General features: G+C 44.8%; 3 protein-coding genes across 3 annotated transcripts; all 3 read left to right on the top strand.

The window, feature by feature from the left end:
• Positions 1-3,188: 3,188 nt before the first annotated feature.
• Positions 3,189-8,827, top strand: LOC127301244 (mitogen-activated protein kinase kinase kinase NPK1). The gene is made up of 17 exons (XM_051331464.2): positions 3,189-3,680; positions 3,777-3,818; positions 3,918-3,983; positions 4,069-4,179; positions 4,252-4,332; positions 4,431-4,508; positions 5,411-5,493; positions 6,151-6,232; positions 6,309-6,409; positions 6,518-6,557; positions 6,666-6,725; positions 6,807-6,859; positions 6,970-7,108; positions 7,235-7,450; positions 7,530-7,870; positions 8,023-8,090; positions 8,163-8,827. Exons 1-17 carry the CDS (start codon positions 3,273-3,275, stop codon positions 8,246-8,248), a joined length of 2,055 nt encoding a protein of 684 aa, XP_051187424.1. The 5' UTR covers positions 3,189-3,272; the 3' UTR covers positions 8,249-8,827.
• A 1,193-nt stretch (positions 8,828-10,020) lies between these two features.
• Positions 10,021-13,180, top strand: LOC127301243 (succinate dehydrogenase subunit 7, mitochondrial-like). The gene is made up of 3 exons (XM_051331463.1): positions 10,021-10,251; positions 11,410-11,512; positions 12,886-13,180. The coding sequence occupies exons 1-3, from the start codon at positions 10,135-10,137 to the stop codon at positions 12,927-12,929; spliced, it is 264 nt and encodes an 87-aa protein (XP_051187423.1). The 5' UTR covers positions 10,021-10,134; the 3' UTR covers positions 12,930-13,180.
• A 394-nt stretch (positions 13,181-13,574) lies between these two features.
• Positions 13,575-15,188, top strand: LOC127301242 (protein PLASTID REDOX INSENSITIVE 2, chloroplastic). The gene is made up of 3 exons (XM_051331462.2): positions 13,575-13,877; positions 14,007-14,108; positions 14,828-15,188. Exons 1-3 carry the CDS (start codon positions 13,650-13,652, stop codon positions 15,014-15,016), a joined length of 519 nt encoding a protein of 172 aa, XP_051187422.1. The 5' UTR covers positions 13,575-13,649; the 3' UTR covers positions 15,017-15,188.
• The last annotated feature ends 405 nt before the right edge of the window (positions 15,189-15,593 follow it).

Here is a 15,593-nt window from a genome sequence, read left to right as displayed (position 1 = left end):
TTCCAACATCATAGTTTTTTCGCATGCAAATTTCAAGAATATTTCGTTCTAAATAATTGAATTTCAAATAGTTGAAGCTTTGTTCAGGGAAGATTTATTCGGCAGAGTTTCATATGAAATGTAGGGCGATTTTGACAAAAATAACCTTTTTTCTGAAAGAAAAGCACAGACTGACCCTCCGGCCAAACTATTCCACCCATGCGAGCGACGCCACTCATCCATCCGACGTGGCGTGGTCTACGCTGACCAGCCAACGTGGCGTGGTCGACGCTGACCAGCCAACGTGGCAGGATGTGTGGCGCCCTTCACATCGGCGCCACACGTTAAAACTGTGGTGCCGCTCGGAAGGGCGCCACACATCTACTTATGTGTGGCGCCCGCACCTGCCCCAGCCGGAGCCCTCCTCTCTTCTCTTCTCTGTTTTGGCGCAAGAACAAGGCGGCCCGACGGTTCCTCCTCCTTCCCACCCTCCCCCCCCCCCCCCCACCAAATCGACCGTCAAATCGTCAGATCTGCCCGGGCAATCTCTTCTCAACCTCTTCCTCAAGGTATTCTCCTCCGATCCCCATGTTTTCATCCACTAATTTCATAGATTATGCTTGATTTGGATATGAACCCTAGATGTGAAATCCTAGATTTGGATATGAACCCTAGATGTGAAATCCTAGATTGTGCTTCATTTATGTATGCATGGAATCCTAGATATGAATGTATGTATGTATGTATGTATGGAACCCTATGTATGTATGTGTGTATGTATGGAATCCTATGTATGTATGTGTTGAAATGCAAAATTGGAGCTTAGCAAATGCATTCTATTGTCTTACATATGCCTACTATGTGCTTAGGAATAGTATGTCTTAGGAAAATCCATATTTAGAACACGTATGGTGATTGTATGGTAGTTCTTATTGTGTGTATTTGTGTAAACATGTAGGATGGTGTGGCTCCTAGATCATGAGTATGACAAGGATCACCGGGCTTTTCATATGAAGGAAAGGGGGAAGGTACTAATATTTATTTTTGTTAACACATCTTGTTTTATTCCATTGGATATGGCATAATATTATGTGTCTGGATGTGCTTGTAGGTTCTTCACCCCTTGAAGATTCGTTACCACGGCACAGTAAGTGAAATGCCGTATGACGAGAGGTACACGGAGTTCATCCAGCCTACCGGTCTTCTCCCGTTCATCACGCTTGTAAGCCGGGGGGGGGGGGGGGGGCGAACATGAACGCCGCGGCACTCACCGCCCTTGTCGACCGGTGGAGGCCAGAGACGCACACCTTCCACTTGAGGGCTGGCGAGATGACCCCTACTCTTCAGGATGTTTCCATGATCCTTGGACTTCCTATTCAGGGCGAGCCACTGTGTATGAACACAACTTCTGATGGGTGGCGCGGATAGATGGAGGACCTTACCTAGCTCCTCCGGAGCCACAAGATAAAAAGGATAGAACTCCCGCCGGCGCAAATTTCCTTTGGATCAGGAGTAACTTTGGTACTTGCCCGCCAGAGGCCGACAATGACACTCTTAAGACATACATCCGAGTGTATTTGTGGTATATGCTTTCGAGGACTCTCTTTGCTGACAGTGATGGAAAGTTGGCCCACTGGTGTTAGCTCAAGGCGCTTACGGTGTTGGAGCACCAGTGAAGTTGGGGAACAGCGGCACTTGCCTACCTCTACTGGTAGGTGATGATTTGCTATTTGTACTATTCTTCTATAGTAGTCTGCTAGACATAGTACTAACAAAATGTCTTATGTACGCAGTTGGACGAAGGTTGTCGCAGGATTGGGAGTGACAGTATTGGTGGATGCTTGCTCCTACTTTCCCTATGGAGCTGGGACAGCCTATCTGTTGGGCGGCCCAGGGTACTCAACCAGAGGCAAGGCTCCAAACCGTTACACTCCGAAAGATTATGTGAACCGAGGAAATAAGGCTATGATTGAGTCCGATGAGGAGCCACCGCGGAGATCATCTTTGAGGAGGATGAGTAACGATGAGCCTTCATCTCCAGAGGAGGAGGAGTAGGAGGTGCAGCAGGAAGAAGAGCGACGACAGCGGACGAAAAGGATGGCCGTCCGGAAGCAGCCCGTGAGGAGGGGACGTCGATTTTAGATGGATTTGCTACGTGTTGTGAACTCTATCTTCATTGCTACGTGTTGTGAACTCTATGTCATTTCGAACCATGTCGTCATTGCTACGTGTTGTTTAAATTCTATCTCAAAATGTATGAATCTATGTGCTACGATGTGAGCTATGATGTGTGCTATGTGTATGATGTGTGTATGAAATTGCTATTGATATGAGTAGTCACTTTGCAACCATGCCAAGACAGTTTTCTTGATTTTTATACCCAAGTCACTGTATGGCGCGATGCCATGGGCACCACACATAACAACATAATGGCCCGAAACATACTGTAAGACAATTCTCCAGGTCCTTAGCCGTTTTGGTGAGCCTGTTTGTGTGGCCGATGCCATCGACGCCACACAATCAAGCATAATCTATGAAATTAGTGGATGAAAACATGGGGATCGGAGGAGAATACCTTGAGGAAGGGGTTGGGAAGAGATTGCCCGGGCATATCTGACGATTTGATGGTCGATTTGGTGGGGGGGAGAGGGTGGGGAGGAGGAGGAACCGCCGGGCCGCCTTGTTCTTGCGCCGAAACAGAGAAGAGAAGAGAGGATGGCTCATGCTGGGGCGAGCGCGGGCGCCACACATAAGTGGATGTGTGGCGCCCTTCCGAGCGCCACAGTTTCAACGTGTGGCGTCGATGTGAAGGGCGCCACACATCCTGCCACGTCGGCTGATCAGTGTCGATAACGCCACGTCGGATGGGAGGGGCGCCACACAAAAGAGTTAGATGGGTAAAATAGTTTGACCGGATGGTGAGTCTGTGCCTTTCTTTCAAAAAAGTGTTATTTTTGTGTAAATCGCCGAAATGTAGGAGGGCCTGAACTTCCTTTTTTCCTGTCACGCACTTACCTGACGTGGCGCTCGGTCCTCGCGCACAGCGCACACTCCGGGCTAATCAACGCGGCCACACGTCTCTCCCTTCCCCAACGGTCGCGAGGGGCATCACGGTCCATTCGCCATCCCCCGCAAACCCCACATTTTTCAAAATCCCGCAGCCGAGACCGGCCGCGTCTCCATTCCCCCACTCCCCTCCCCTCCCCGATTCGATCCCACCCGCCGCCGCCGCCGCCGACACGACGCCGAGGCCGCGCGCGGGCCAAACCCCCTAGAAGACCCCCCGGCCGGCCATGCGACGGGACGCCGCGGGCGGCGGCCCTGGGTTCCACGACCTCTTCGACTCCGTGCGCCGCTCCATCGCCTTCCGCACCAGCGCCGCCGCCCCCGCCGCCCCCGAGCCCCTCGGCGGGGGCGCCGCCGCCGGGATCGGCGTGCGGATCAGCTCCTGCCTCCGCAAGTCCAGGGGGATGGGCCTGCTCGGCCTCATCGCCAAGAGCCCCTCGCCGCCGCGCCGCCTGCTGCCGCCCACGCCCCTGCCCGCGCCACCGGCCGACGACGGCGACGGGGGCGGGGGAGGGCGGGCGGACGAGAACCCGCCGATCCGGTGGCGGAAGGGCGAGATGATCGGGTCCGGCGCGTTCGGGCAGGTCTACCTCGGCATGAACCTCGACACCGGCGAGCTCCTCGCGGTGAAGCAGGTACTCTGGGGCTTCGCCATGCCGTACTTCCTTCTCCACGGTCCCAACACTCCGACGAATTCCCCCAAAGTGACTTTCTCCTCTGTTCTGTTCCAGGTTCTGATCGGGAGCACCAACGCCACCCGGGAGAAGGCCCAAGTGAGTACCATTTCCCCCAACCGATTCCCTTACCAACTTACTCTGCTGAAGAGGGTGTTCTTATATTCGCCGCTTTGTGCCCTTTGTTTCTCCCCCTAGGCGCATATCAGAGAGCTCGAGGAGGAAGTGAAGCTCCTGAAGAACCTGTCGCACCTCAACATAGTGGTGAGTAGGCCCACAATTACCGACTAGTTTCCTCACTTAACCGCTAGACCGAACTTGTCTGACCCACTTTCTGTCGTCCGAGAAGAGGTACCTTGGCACCGTCCGTGAGGAAGACACGCTGAACATCCTGCTGGAGTTTGTCCCCGGAGGGTCCATCCAGTCGCTTCTCGGGAAGCTCGGCTCATTCCCGGAAGCAGTAAGTAACCAACCATCAATCCCCGCGGTTTTCTGGCAGAAGAGAAACTGATGCCTCGCATATGTTGATCAGGTCATTAGGAAGTACACCAGGCAGATTTTGCAAGGGCTGGAATATCTGCATAGGAATGCAATTATACATAGAGACATTAAGGTACAAAACTCTGAAGCCTGGACAGATGATATAACCTCTGTGTCGTTGATCGTTTGGTCGTGCTCCTTATCTTGATGGTTCTGGGGTTTTTGTTTCAGGGCGCAAACATTCTTGTTGACAACAAAGGGTGCATTAAACTTGCCGATTTTGGGGCATCTAAGCAAGTTGCCAAGTTGGTAAGTTTGATGTTCTATGTGCTGTTGAGGTTGAGCTGATAATTTGTATGCCCAGTTTCTTTTTATCAAACTTGGGACATACAACCGTTCATGTACTTGTCAAGACTCGAGACAACAAAACCTGTGATAAAACTAATATATTTCGTAACACAGTAGCACATTCTAAATCTACCATGTCTAGTTATGGCACCAGATTATGAATACTTAGTTATCGCACAAAACACGAAATATGAGGGAGCGACTTTGGTTTTGTGCAGGATTACATCCAAGGATTGATATATTGTTTGCTAAATGTGCAATTTCTTAATAGAATAAAAACATGCGCTAGTGATGTCAAAGAAAACAAGATAATGTTGTGATGTGACTTAGAATACTAATGAAATTGAATTAAATCCTAGGAACATATGACCATAGGAGGGCATGCAAAATGAAGTAGAATTCTCGTACATTAAATTAGAATTGGAATGCTTGGTAATGTAAAGCAAGAAGAAGATATGTACCTGATGTGGTATATTTTTCTACAAATGGTGCTCAACAATCACAATATTTCAAATTTCCGAGTGATCTGACTATGGTCTATCAAGCACTGGAATGGCCTGCCAAGAACTTATTATTATTCTTCTTCTTGTTTTCTTCTTATGGGGTAGCATGATCTTATGTTACTGTGCTCAGCCTCCTAGCTTCACCGATCCATATGATTACTTCTCTCATGAGAAAACCCTTAGCAATGACGTATTCTTAATAATTATGCACGTGTTTTGCATCATAGTTGTGATAAGGTATCTGCCTGCTGCAATTTTATTTATCATTAGGAGATGTCATGATTCTTTCGTGTATTTTCTTTGTGCAAGTTAATCCCATGCTGTTGCACTTGGAGATAATGTTCAATGTTTTGGTGTCAGGCTACTATGACAGCAGCTAAAACGATGAAAGGCACGCCACATTGGATGGCACCTGAAGTAATTGTCGGGAGTGGGCATACCTTGTATGTGAAACCCTTTCAGTACCTTATTTATTGCCTTTCTTTTTAAATTTGTACACACCCAAAGCCCCTGTTACTAATTAATCCCAAAGTACTACACCCTCCGTTCCATATTTTTGTTGCAGATTTGGATGTATCTAGATACATTTTGTGCATAGATACGTCCTAATCTGCGTCAAGAATTATGGAACGGAGGGAGTATTTTCTTAGTTCTACATTTTCCTAAAACTTTAAGAAAAAAAGCTAAACATTTCAAATGTTATCTTAGGAAGTGAAAATGTTATAGCAAGTCATGGATCTGGTTACCGACTATCCAATACGAGACTCAGTCAGGACAATGTGTCTACCTCCTTAGTTACATTAACTGTGTCCATATGAGCTATTAGTTTCTTACTTTCTTTACCTGGTATTGTCCAAGCACAGAACAAGCTGAGCAGTAAGCTTTTTTACAGTATATGTTACTGTGATAAATTTTTTTATTTCTCTTTCGAATATGCTCGGATGTTATTGTCTCCAATTGATTCTTATCATCTTATTATAGATGTCTAACTTGTACCAACCAGTAAGAAAGTACCATTTGATGTAAAACACTATTTCATTCGTCTAATTCTCTATTAGTTCTTATATTATGAGCTCATCCTCACCCTTCCAATCTCTCAGCTCTGCAGATATCTGGAGTGTGGGATGCACAGTAATTGAAATGGCTACTGGTAAACCACCATGGAGCCAACAGTATCAGGAGGTAAACTTTATCTCCCAGAGCCCACAGAAATGATTTTTTCTTTTGGTTATCCATTGCACTAAAAAAATCTTTTCAGGTTGCACTTCTATTTCATGTCGGAACCACAAAGTCACACCCACCAATACCTGAACATATCTCGCCAGAGGCTAAAGATTTTCTGCTGAAATGCCTGCAGAAGTATGCCTATGATTGTCATATCAACTTAATTATTAAGTTTGTCTAAAAGCATTACCAAACTTCCTTCAATTAAAAACTGTTTCTGACTGTGTTGTGGTTATCTTTTAGGGAACCAGAGCTGAGGTCTAGTGCGTCGGATTTATTAAAGGTAATGTTATTTGATTTGCTGCATCTTAAATGTTTCCTCGATTCTAAGTGTATGATGATATGTTTTGTTGTTTCTTTGTAAATTGACATCTTAAACATATTCTTGCAGCATCCATTTGTCACTGGAGAATTTGACGACCGGCAGCCACTCAATCGCACAGCACCGAAGGTTAGATTGCTAGCATAACGATATCATTTGCTCTCAACTTCTTTGGCTTAGTAATAACTTAACCTCTTACCAACAACACAGGATGCTTCTGTCAATGAGCTTCCTGCACATGATGCTTGCGCACCAACAGAGTTGTAAGTAACTCCTCTAATTTCAGAGCCTGCTGCATTCTCCACAATCACATTTCTATTTCATGAACTTGCAACTTATTTCATGAACTTGCAACTTATTTAATCGCTTCCAGGGGGTTGAATCATTCTGGCAACTGGTCCACTATTAATTCCCACAGATCATCGAAAATCAAACCCTTGTGGGAGGGTAGCTGTGATGATGATGACATTTGTGAGTTTGCTGATAAAGATGACAACCCAGCAGTTGGATCTGTAAGAGTTTTACTTCATCTGTAAACTTCTCTAAGAATTTAATTTGATATTTTGCAGTGCCTTTCAAAATCGAATTATGAACGAAATTGTTATCTTATGTTGAATTTCTGCATTTGTCAATTCCAGAGCTATAATCCTATGTCTGAACCATTTGATGACTGGAACAGCAAGTATGACATAAGCCCAGAGAAAAGTTCTCATCAATCAACGGAATTTGGTGGATTAGCCAAGCATACTGAAAGCAGTATGACCGAAAATGATTTTACCTTCCCTCGGGAGGGAAGTTGTGAAGATGACGACGTACTTACCGAGTCAAAAATAGAAGCATTTCTTGATGAGAAGGTACTTAGCATTTATGAGACTACAACATTCAGTGCCTTGCAGCTAATACTTAAATGATATTTACTGTTTTTTTTGTCAGGCCCTTGATCTGAAGAAGCTACAAACACCTTTATATGAAGAATTCTACAATACAGCGAATGCTGGGAATTCTCAGGGAGTTGATCAACCTTCCAATGGAAAATTCATAAATAGTCCGAAACTACCCCCTCGCGGAAAGTCGCCTCCAAGTAAGATGAGAGGAGGAGGTCCTGCAGCAGCAACACCTTGTGACAATAATTTGAATACTACGATACCTGAGAGCTGCAGCAAGCAATTCTCAAGAGACAGTGTAGATAGTAGCCGGATTTTGAGAGAAATAGCCTCCCCTCAACTCAATGAGCTTGGGGATAAAGTTCATATTGATGTCCAGGACAGCACAAGGTTTGTTACATACATACCTAACTAGAGCTTAAGCTCCTTGTTCATTAACTGATGTAAAACGCTAGTGTTTTGAGCCAATTCACTCTTATGTGCATTGCATCTCTGCTGTAACTGGTCCATGATCCTAACTGGGCACCTATTTCCTTTAACAGCATCAGCTTCGCTGAGAGGCAACGAAAGTGGAAAGAGGAGCTGGACCAGGAGCTTGAGAGGGAAAGAGGTAAGCATAGCTTCCTTACCTAAATCAGTAGATAATGAAATATTTTCTTGACTGTTGCCATTTTACCAACAGTGATGAGGTTAGCTGGCTGTGGTAAAACACCATCTCCAAATAGAGGGCCCAGCAGCGGGAAACGAGAGCGCCATCCTGCCCACTGAATAGACAGCAACACTTGTTCATCTATTTCATCCCACAGTGATATCAATAGCACAATGCTAGTGATTGGCGGCAACAGCAGTATAGTCTGCAAGGCTTGATTGTTCGCCATACACTGCATAGGATGTCTGCCCAATCAGCTTGGTGCAAGTACCATCTTTGAACTTTGAAGTGGGCTGGGGTAGGGCAGTTATCTGGACTCATGGCCAGGGATCATAGTGGTGATGCTGCCCAAAGAACGGGGTACTAACCTGGAGAACGTTGTGCTGACAGTTTCCTGCCAAGGGGGGCATTTTTTTCAGTACTGTGTGTTCTGTTTCAGTCACATGGTTTATATTGAGAAAACAAAGTTTGTTGTATAGATTTTGGGTTGGCAGGCTATATGGGGCTTGGTTTTGTATGGAGCTTGTTTTTGAAAGCGTGTAATGTAATAAGCCAAGTAATGCAAATTATGTAAGATTTCTTTTGTTGCTTCTGTGCATTTCAGGCACTACAATTGTGGCTGTCTGCCCCAATGTACACTATGCGGTTGTAATCCTGAAAGCATGCTACTATATATGTTATTGATAGTTTGATACTGATATGATCTCTCTGGCTGTGCGCGTCTTAAGAGTTTTTTTTTTTCTTACTCTCTCCGATCCATAGCAAGTGTCGGGGTTTAGTTCAAATTTGGAAACCCCGACACCTATTATGGATTGGAGGGGGTAACATTTTTTGCAAGGACAAGTTTCCAGGTACGTGATTGTGTTTGGTTGAAGCTTAATTTTGGTAGAAATGTGCCGGTAGTTGAAGTTTTCTTTACCTGTACAAAAGGCTATCTTAAATAATACCAGGATCCGATGGGGTTTTTTTTTTAAAGATCCCGATGAGTTTCACTCTCACTTGAGCTCAACTGATAATGCTAATCACTTGCGTTCTCTCTCATTTCCATTTTTAAACATAAAGAGGTTATTATAGGGTGATGTTAGTACATATGTTCTCTTTAAGCAACCTCGCAACCAAGATTGTTGTAGTTGTTCTTTGGTTTGTTCATGAGTCCCTGCCCTTCTCGCACTAGAACCGAACAGAGTTAGCCAAGTCATGCTAAAGCTCCAAAAGAGCAACACACCAACAATCTCGTAACTCACGAGGGTCAGGACTCAACCACACCAACTCACACGAATATAACCTGAAGGTTTCACTTGGAAAACGTAGGAATGCCCTTTTTTTTAAGACTGCTCATAGTGGGAGTAACTTAGATAGTAACATCACATATTTCAAGGTGTTTTGGTGACATGGCATAGCAATAAATGAAGAAAGAGAGGGAGGTGGTAACTAGCTATGTTACCATAACATCACACACCCCAAGATAAAATGAGTCTACAAACTAATAAATGAGGTTTTGCATGATACCATCTCTAAGTTACTTTCCACTATGAAAGTAGTAACATGGACTAGTAACTTATGCATGACACCACCTTATGTTACTCCCCACTATGAGCAGCCTAATAGAGAAGAGAGTACACAAGACTTAGCTAACTTAACTAAGTTGTACTTATCAGTCCCACTAAAGTTATCTAAGATTTGTAAAAGTTTAGATGTATTTATATGTTTTTTAGTGTCTAAATATGTCTAAATTTGAACAAATGTTAGGACGGAGGGAGTACTTATCATTTGTTGCACACGAGACTACGGGAGTGTCGTAGTTTGTTGTGTACTTGTGTTGTAGCCTCGTTCCTTCTATCCGACGAAGGGTGACCGCGAGGAGAAAATGAGGTACACAGGTCCATTGCGAAACCGCGCATCTACACAGGGGCCAAAACGAGAAAGTAGCACCGCTCCGCTGCCCTCCTCCAAATCTCTCTCCACCTTCGCCGTCCTCGAGCCGCCTCTCCCATCTGCCTCCGCCATGGCCCAACCCGCCTTCCTCTCCGCCCTCCGCTCCCGCCTCCGGACTCCGCCGCCGCCCCCTCACGTCCAGCCCCGCCGCGCGTACCACGTCGAGCTCGGCGCACGCGAGAAAGCGGTTAGCCCTCTCCTCCCATCCCCTTCTCTTCTCGTTTTATCGATTAGAGCGCTAGATTGTACGAGGTTACTCTTCTTCGCTGCGATTGCTCTGTTAGGCATCACAGATCGTGCCTGTCGTTCTGATCCGCGTGCAACCTCGAAACACATCGACTCGATCTGATTTGGAACCGGCGATATGTTTTGGTTACCGATTAGGGAGTTTTCCTTTACCGTACGTGATGGGTCACACTGTACAAGGTTTCGATCAGAAAGTGGCTCGCATCAAAGTTTAGGCGCCGCATGAGAATTGGATACCCTAGTTAGGTTCGCGAACTGCAGTGTTGGTACATAACATATTGATGCTGCTTAAAGGTACCAGCGTGATAAGAATTGGTATAGCTGAAGTTTATGCATAGTAGCAATGTGATATTTATTATTATATGATGCATAGGAAAGAGATCTTGATATTCGCAGTATAGCAAGCTGAATCAGAGGGCATCGTATCTTTTTGTATCCTTATTCCTGCAGAGTGCATCATAGTTGTCAGAGTCTGTCAGTGTAATGCGTGCCTTTCTCTGCTGATATGTGGTGGTTTGTGTCGCTGACATGGTGTTTTGTGTCACAGTAGTTTACTGTTTCTCACTATGTAGGTGACAGAAGATTTATATCTTCAATTCTAGGGTGGTGCAATACTTACTGACTCATGTTGAACTTTGGTTATGGTGATCACAATATTTCGCCTTTCTTGATGGAATAATCGCATTTCCATAAATATGAAGCTTTTAGTTATTTTATTATTTTCTTGCAGAAAAGGTACTTTATATGTACCAGCAGTGGAATACATATCTAGTGTCTTGTTTTTTTACCGCCAATTCCGTTGGTGCTAAGCTTTTCATATTTGCATCTTATGTTTTTGTTGCAAACTGTGGTTTAGGTGAAGGCTAGTTGTACAAGCAAGATTACTTGGTGTTCCTATTATTAGATTGCATACCACAAGGCTTTAAGTCAACAGTGACTTACAAAGTAGTGTACAGTTTATTATTTTGACATTGTGCTAGTTTCATGTTACCTTACTTTTTGACCTTTGAGAGCTTTCTATATAGTTTTTAATTAACCTGCACTGCAGTGTGTTTTTCTTTCCTCCCATTGGTTGGTTTTGACTCTTCATTACTTGCAGCTTTTGGAGGAAGATGTTGCTTTGAAGAGGTTCAAATCATTCAAGAACAATGTGAAACAGGTCTCCAAGATTGGGAATTTTCTCACTCTTGTTGTTGTTGCTGGTATGTATCTTACTTTTGGGTGTTTCTTACCAGTTCTTATTTTTGTGCATTAGATCTTTAACTTTAAAGGACTGCATTGCACAATAATTAATGTTTCAGTTTGTAAATGGATGTTTTTCCACTTGCCCTACTGTTATATGCTTGTTACCATATTAGCTGTTCATTTTATGGTATAAGCCTGTAATTCGCGGACATGGATAGTAAGTTTCTACGGAGTACTTTTTTAAATAACTTGTAGTGCGGTTTTGATATTACAGGGGAAATGGTAGTATCCTTCGTTTCTTATTGACTAACATGTCTTCCATAGTCAGTTCCTTGGATTAAAAGCTTTATCTTTAATACCCATGTTAGTGCACTATAAGCATGCTGAGGCTATGTTGCGTGTACCTTCTTTTATTACAAGCAATTCAACATAGGCTATGTTGATTAGTTTCTAGTGCTACAATATAGGCTATGCTGTTCCTCATGTTTAATCTTGTAATAGTGTTTATAATCTTGTAATAGTGTACTCCACTTGGCAACTCCATACGGTACCTATTTTCCCATATGAATTCTGGCAATTCACTATGTTATTGTGGCACTTATTTTCTGTCTGGTGCTGTTTCTCATGTTTAATCTTGTAATAGTGTACTACACCTGGCAACTCAATACGGTAGCTATTTCTCCATATGAATTCTGGCAATCCACTTTGTTATTTGTGACATTTATTTTCTGTTTGGAGTCCTTGTACTGGCCGTGGAGTGTATTATACAACATTATTTCATTAGTTCTTAGTTGCCATTTGAGAAGAACCTATAATGTTTAGTGTCTTTGTTTTAGTTGAACGATGCATTCCTGTAACAAACAATCACAATTACAGAACTTCGAAGATGACATGTGTTCCTGCAGACACAATTTCACTGGATATCTGATTCTCAATATTGTTGTTAGTCACCCCACTATGGCCATAGCGACTGATTATCTGAAAATTCACTCTAAAGTTGCTTATACACCTCAGCATTTTTCATGGCACCCTTCTGATACAAATGACATGTATTCAGATGCACGTTTGAGGAAAACTGATCCTTGAAACAGGCTTTGTCTTGAAGTTTGAGTACAGTTTTATTTCACAATCTTGAACTCTAGAAACAGGTTCTGCACTTCGGTACACAATAGGTTTCAGCCAGCTTCTGGTTTTTCGTACTACTTGATCAGGTAGCACTAGGATGCAGCACTTTAACCAGATGGATGATTTTCTTGATTTTTTTTGAAGATAAATCTTGTGAAGCACAAAATGCTACTAATTATGGAACGCATGATTTATTTTGCATCTAATTATGGGTGTTTCACTTCACAGTTTTGCTGACTGAATGTTTGTTCATTCATTTGCACAGGTTGCAGCTACCAGATCGCCGCACTGGCGGCAAGCACGCAATGAAGGAGATGCAACTGTGCACAAGCGCTTAGATCTACCTGAAACTTTTTCATCTCATAAACTGGCATTTTGTCAGCACTCCTTTCGAGCTTCCTGTGTCGATCTTATCATGTAAAATAAAACAAACAAGGTTGACCTTATTTGCCATTCAGTTGCTAGTTTCTCTGCCTGTTCGTTACTTGTACACAAAGTGAAGGTCTCTGCTATAGATGTTTCAATAAATTTTTGGCCTGGGATCTTTCATGGCGCCTTGATGTCTGATCACTATATGATTTCGCTGTGCTCTATCTCTATTCATCCCGTCTACTGTATTTGCCTTTGTGTGTCTGAGCAGCGATGCTGGTGCTCTGCTAGACCGCTACATGTTATTTCGTTCACTGTCTGACTCTTGACATCCATCCATGGAATGCACATTTTTTTAATTTTGGCAGTGATTACTTCTTACTTGTAAATTTGTAGTGGTTGGCAAAATTCCAGCACTGATCATAGAAACTGAACTCTTCCTTAAAACGCCAGGATTGTGCGATTACTTTTTTGTTGAAGGAATGGCCAGCCTTAGGAAGAAAAATCGCAGCCTTCCCCCTCGGATCGGACGGCGCGCAGCAGCCGAAAATCCCACACAAAAAGAACACTCTGCTTCGTGCTTTACCCTCTCGAAACTCGAAAGTCTTGAACCGATAAGGAAAGGAAGAGGCGACAGTAAAACCCCGGCGACGAGCAGCCATGGCGACGAGGGTGTGGGCGGCGGCGGCGGCGGCCTTAAACCCCGCTCTACTTCCTCACTCGTCTTCCCCTCGTCCGACCCGGTCCGCCCCGTCCACGCGGCTGAGCAGCCATCTCCGCCTGCGCAGCCGCCGGCCGCGGCCCGCCAAGGTCGTGTGCCGCCGCGCCAAGAGCGCCGCCTTCGAGGACTACAAGTTCCCGGACCCCATCCCGGAGTTCGCCGACCAGGTCAGCGCGCCCTTGCATTTCTCCCCCTGTTTCTTCCTGCCGAGGCGGAGCTTCTGCTCCGTTTCATTCTGCTGCGGCGCTTGTGTGTCTGTAACCCATTCGTGCGGCTTGTGGTGTTGCCTCTGTCAGGAGACGAGCAGGTTCAGGGAGCACATGATGTGGCGGCTGGAGCAGAAGAAGGAGGACTACTTCGGGGAGCACGTTGAGGAAATCGTCGACGTCTGCACCGAGGTACGAATCCATTGAATTCACTTGCTCACATTGTAGCATTTTGGCATTCTAGAATGGTATAGGTAGTTTTTGTTGTAACCTGAAACTACCTGCATTAGTGCATCGAGCAGAGTCTTTGTTGAGGGTCATTGAATAATCTAATCACGCGGCCTAGGCTAAGAATTTGGTGAAGAGATTATTACTGTTGACAAGATAATTGAGAAAATATGGACTAGGACTAACTCTGGGAAGAACAAGTGTGGTTCCTGAATCAGCTGGGGAATGAACATTGAAGAATTAGTCTCATGTCTTACAAATCTGAACATTTTCATGGTGGGTTCAGCTAGCCGGATGATTGCGCTGTGTGCCAGAGGTCGATAAAGGGGCTCCGGTAGTCGCAGTTTATGGATATCATAAAAGCATCTTTAGATAGGTAGTTTCATTAGGAAAAGATGGATGTAGAAACTGCAGGTCCAAGAAACTTTTGTCGATTATGATATTCGTGCAAGAATAGTCTTTGTGTCAGTTGTCACTAGTTAGAACTTACAGCCTAACTTAGCTTGAATTCTGTCACTGTATGTTCACATGCTGTGAGCTCTGCAAGTCTTCACTTCAGCCTATGTTAGGCTCAGAAGCACCTTGAAGCCTGTCGCTGTGACGCAGTCAAGGCGTGCAGTTTCTTGCAATAGATGAAAACATGAAATCTGTCAAAGCACTAAGATGTGATTCTCTGTTTCCAGGTCTTGAGCAATTTCTTGCAGCACGACTACTGCGGACCGGGCACGCTCCTGGTTCACCCGTTCTTGGACATGAAGGGCGAGATCAAAGAGAAGGGGCTCCCCGGCGCGCCCCAGGCCACGCGCGCCGCGATCGCGTGGGCTGAGAAGAACATCGACAATGACTGGAAGGCGTGGACTGGAGATTACTAGCGCTAGTTTCCCTTGTAGCTCTCTGCTGTATCAGCTATTGTTGTACCTGTAGTTTGGATGGTGTTTCAGCGGAGACTTGAATCTAGACCCTAGGCTAGTCATGTTTGTCGGGAAACCATGAAATTTATCTTCCGGTCCCAATAAAGACCCGATCCTTTTTTTCTTCTCTGAATCGTAGTGAACATACCTTGGCTGCAAATCTCTTGTGATGACTGACAGTTCAATTCACTATTCTCTAAAGCTCATCCCTTGGCTATGGAAGCAGGTCACCATGGCCGAACGTTCAATGCTTGTCAAGTCGGTGCTTACTAGCATTGTCATTGACTACAACACTGTGCTCGACAATCGGATGGAGGTATTAATAAAGATTGATACCATTAGAAGAGTGTTCCTTTGGGTGGCTGGTTGGGCTTGGAGACACTTGCACTCCTCAAGATCATGAACTCTTTGCGGTGGCCACCAAGGTCACTATTGACAATGGACAGAAAATGCTCTTTTGGGAAGCATCTTGGCTAAATGGACCGCGACGGAAAGACATTACTCCACTCATTTTAAAACTGCCCAAGAAAAAATGCAT

Source organism: Lolium perenne, chromosome 5 (assembly GCF_019359855.2).
Source record: "Lolium perenne isolate Kyuss_39 chromosome 5, Kyuss_2.0, whole genome shotgun sequence".
Lineage (NCBI taxonomy): Eukaryota > Viridiplantae > Streptophyta > Magnoliopsida > Poales > Poaceae > Lolium > Lolium perenne.
The sequence above is the reverse complement of the archived record's forward strand: the minus strand, read 5'-3'. Positions and strand labels throughout refer to the sequence as shown.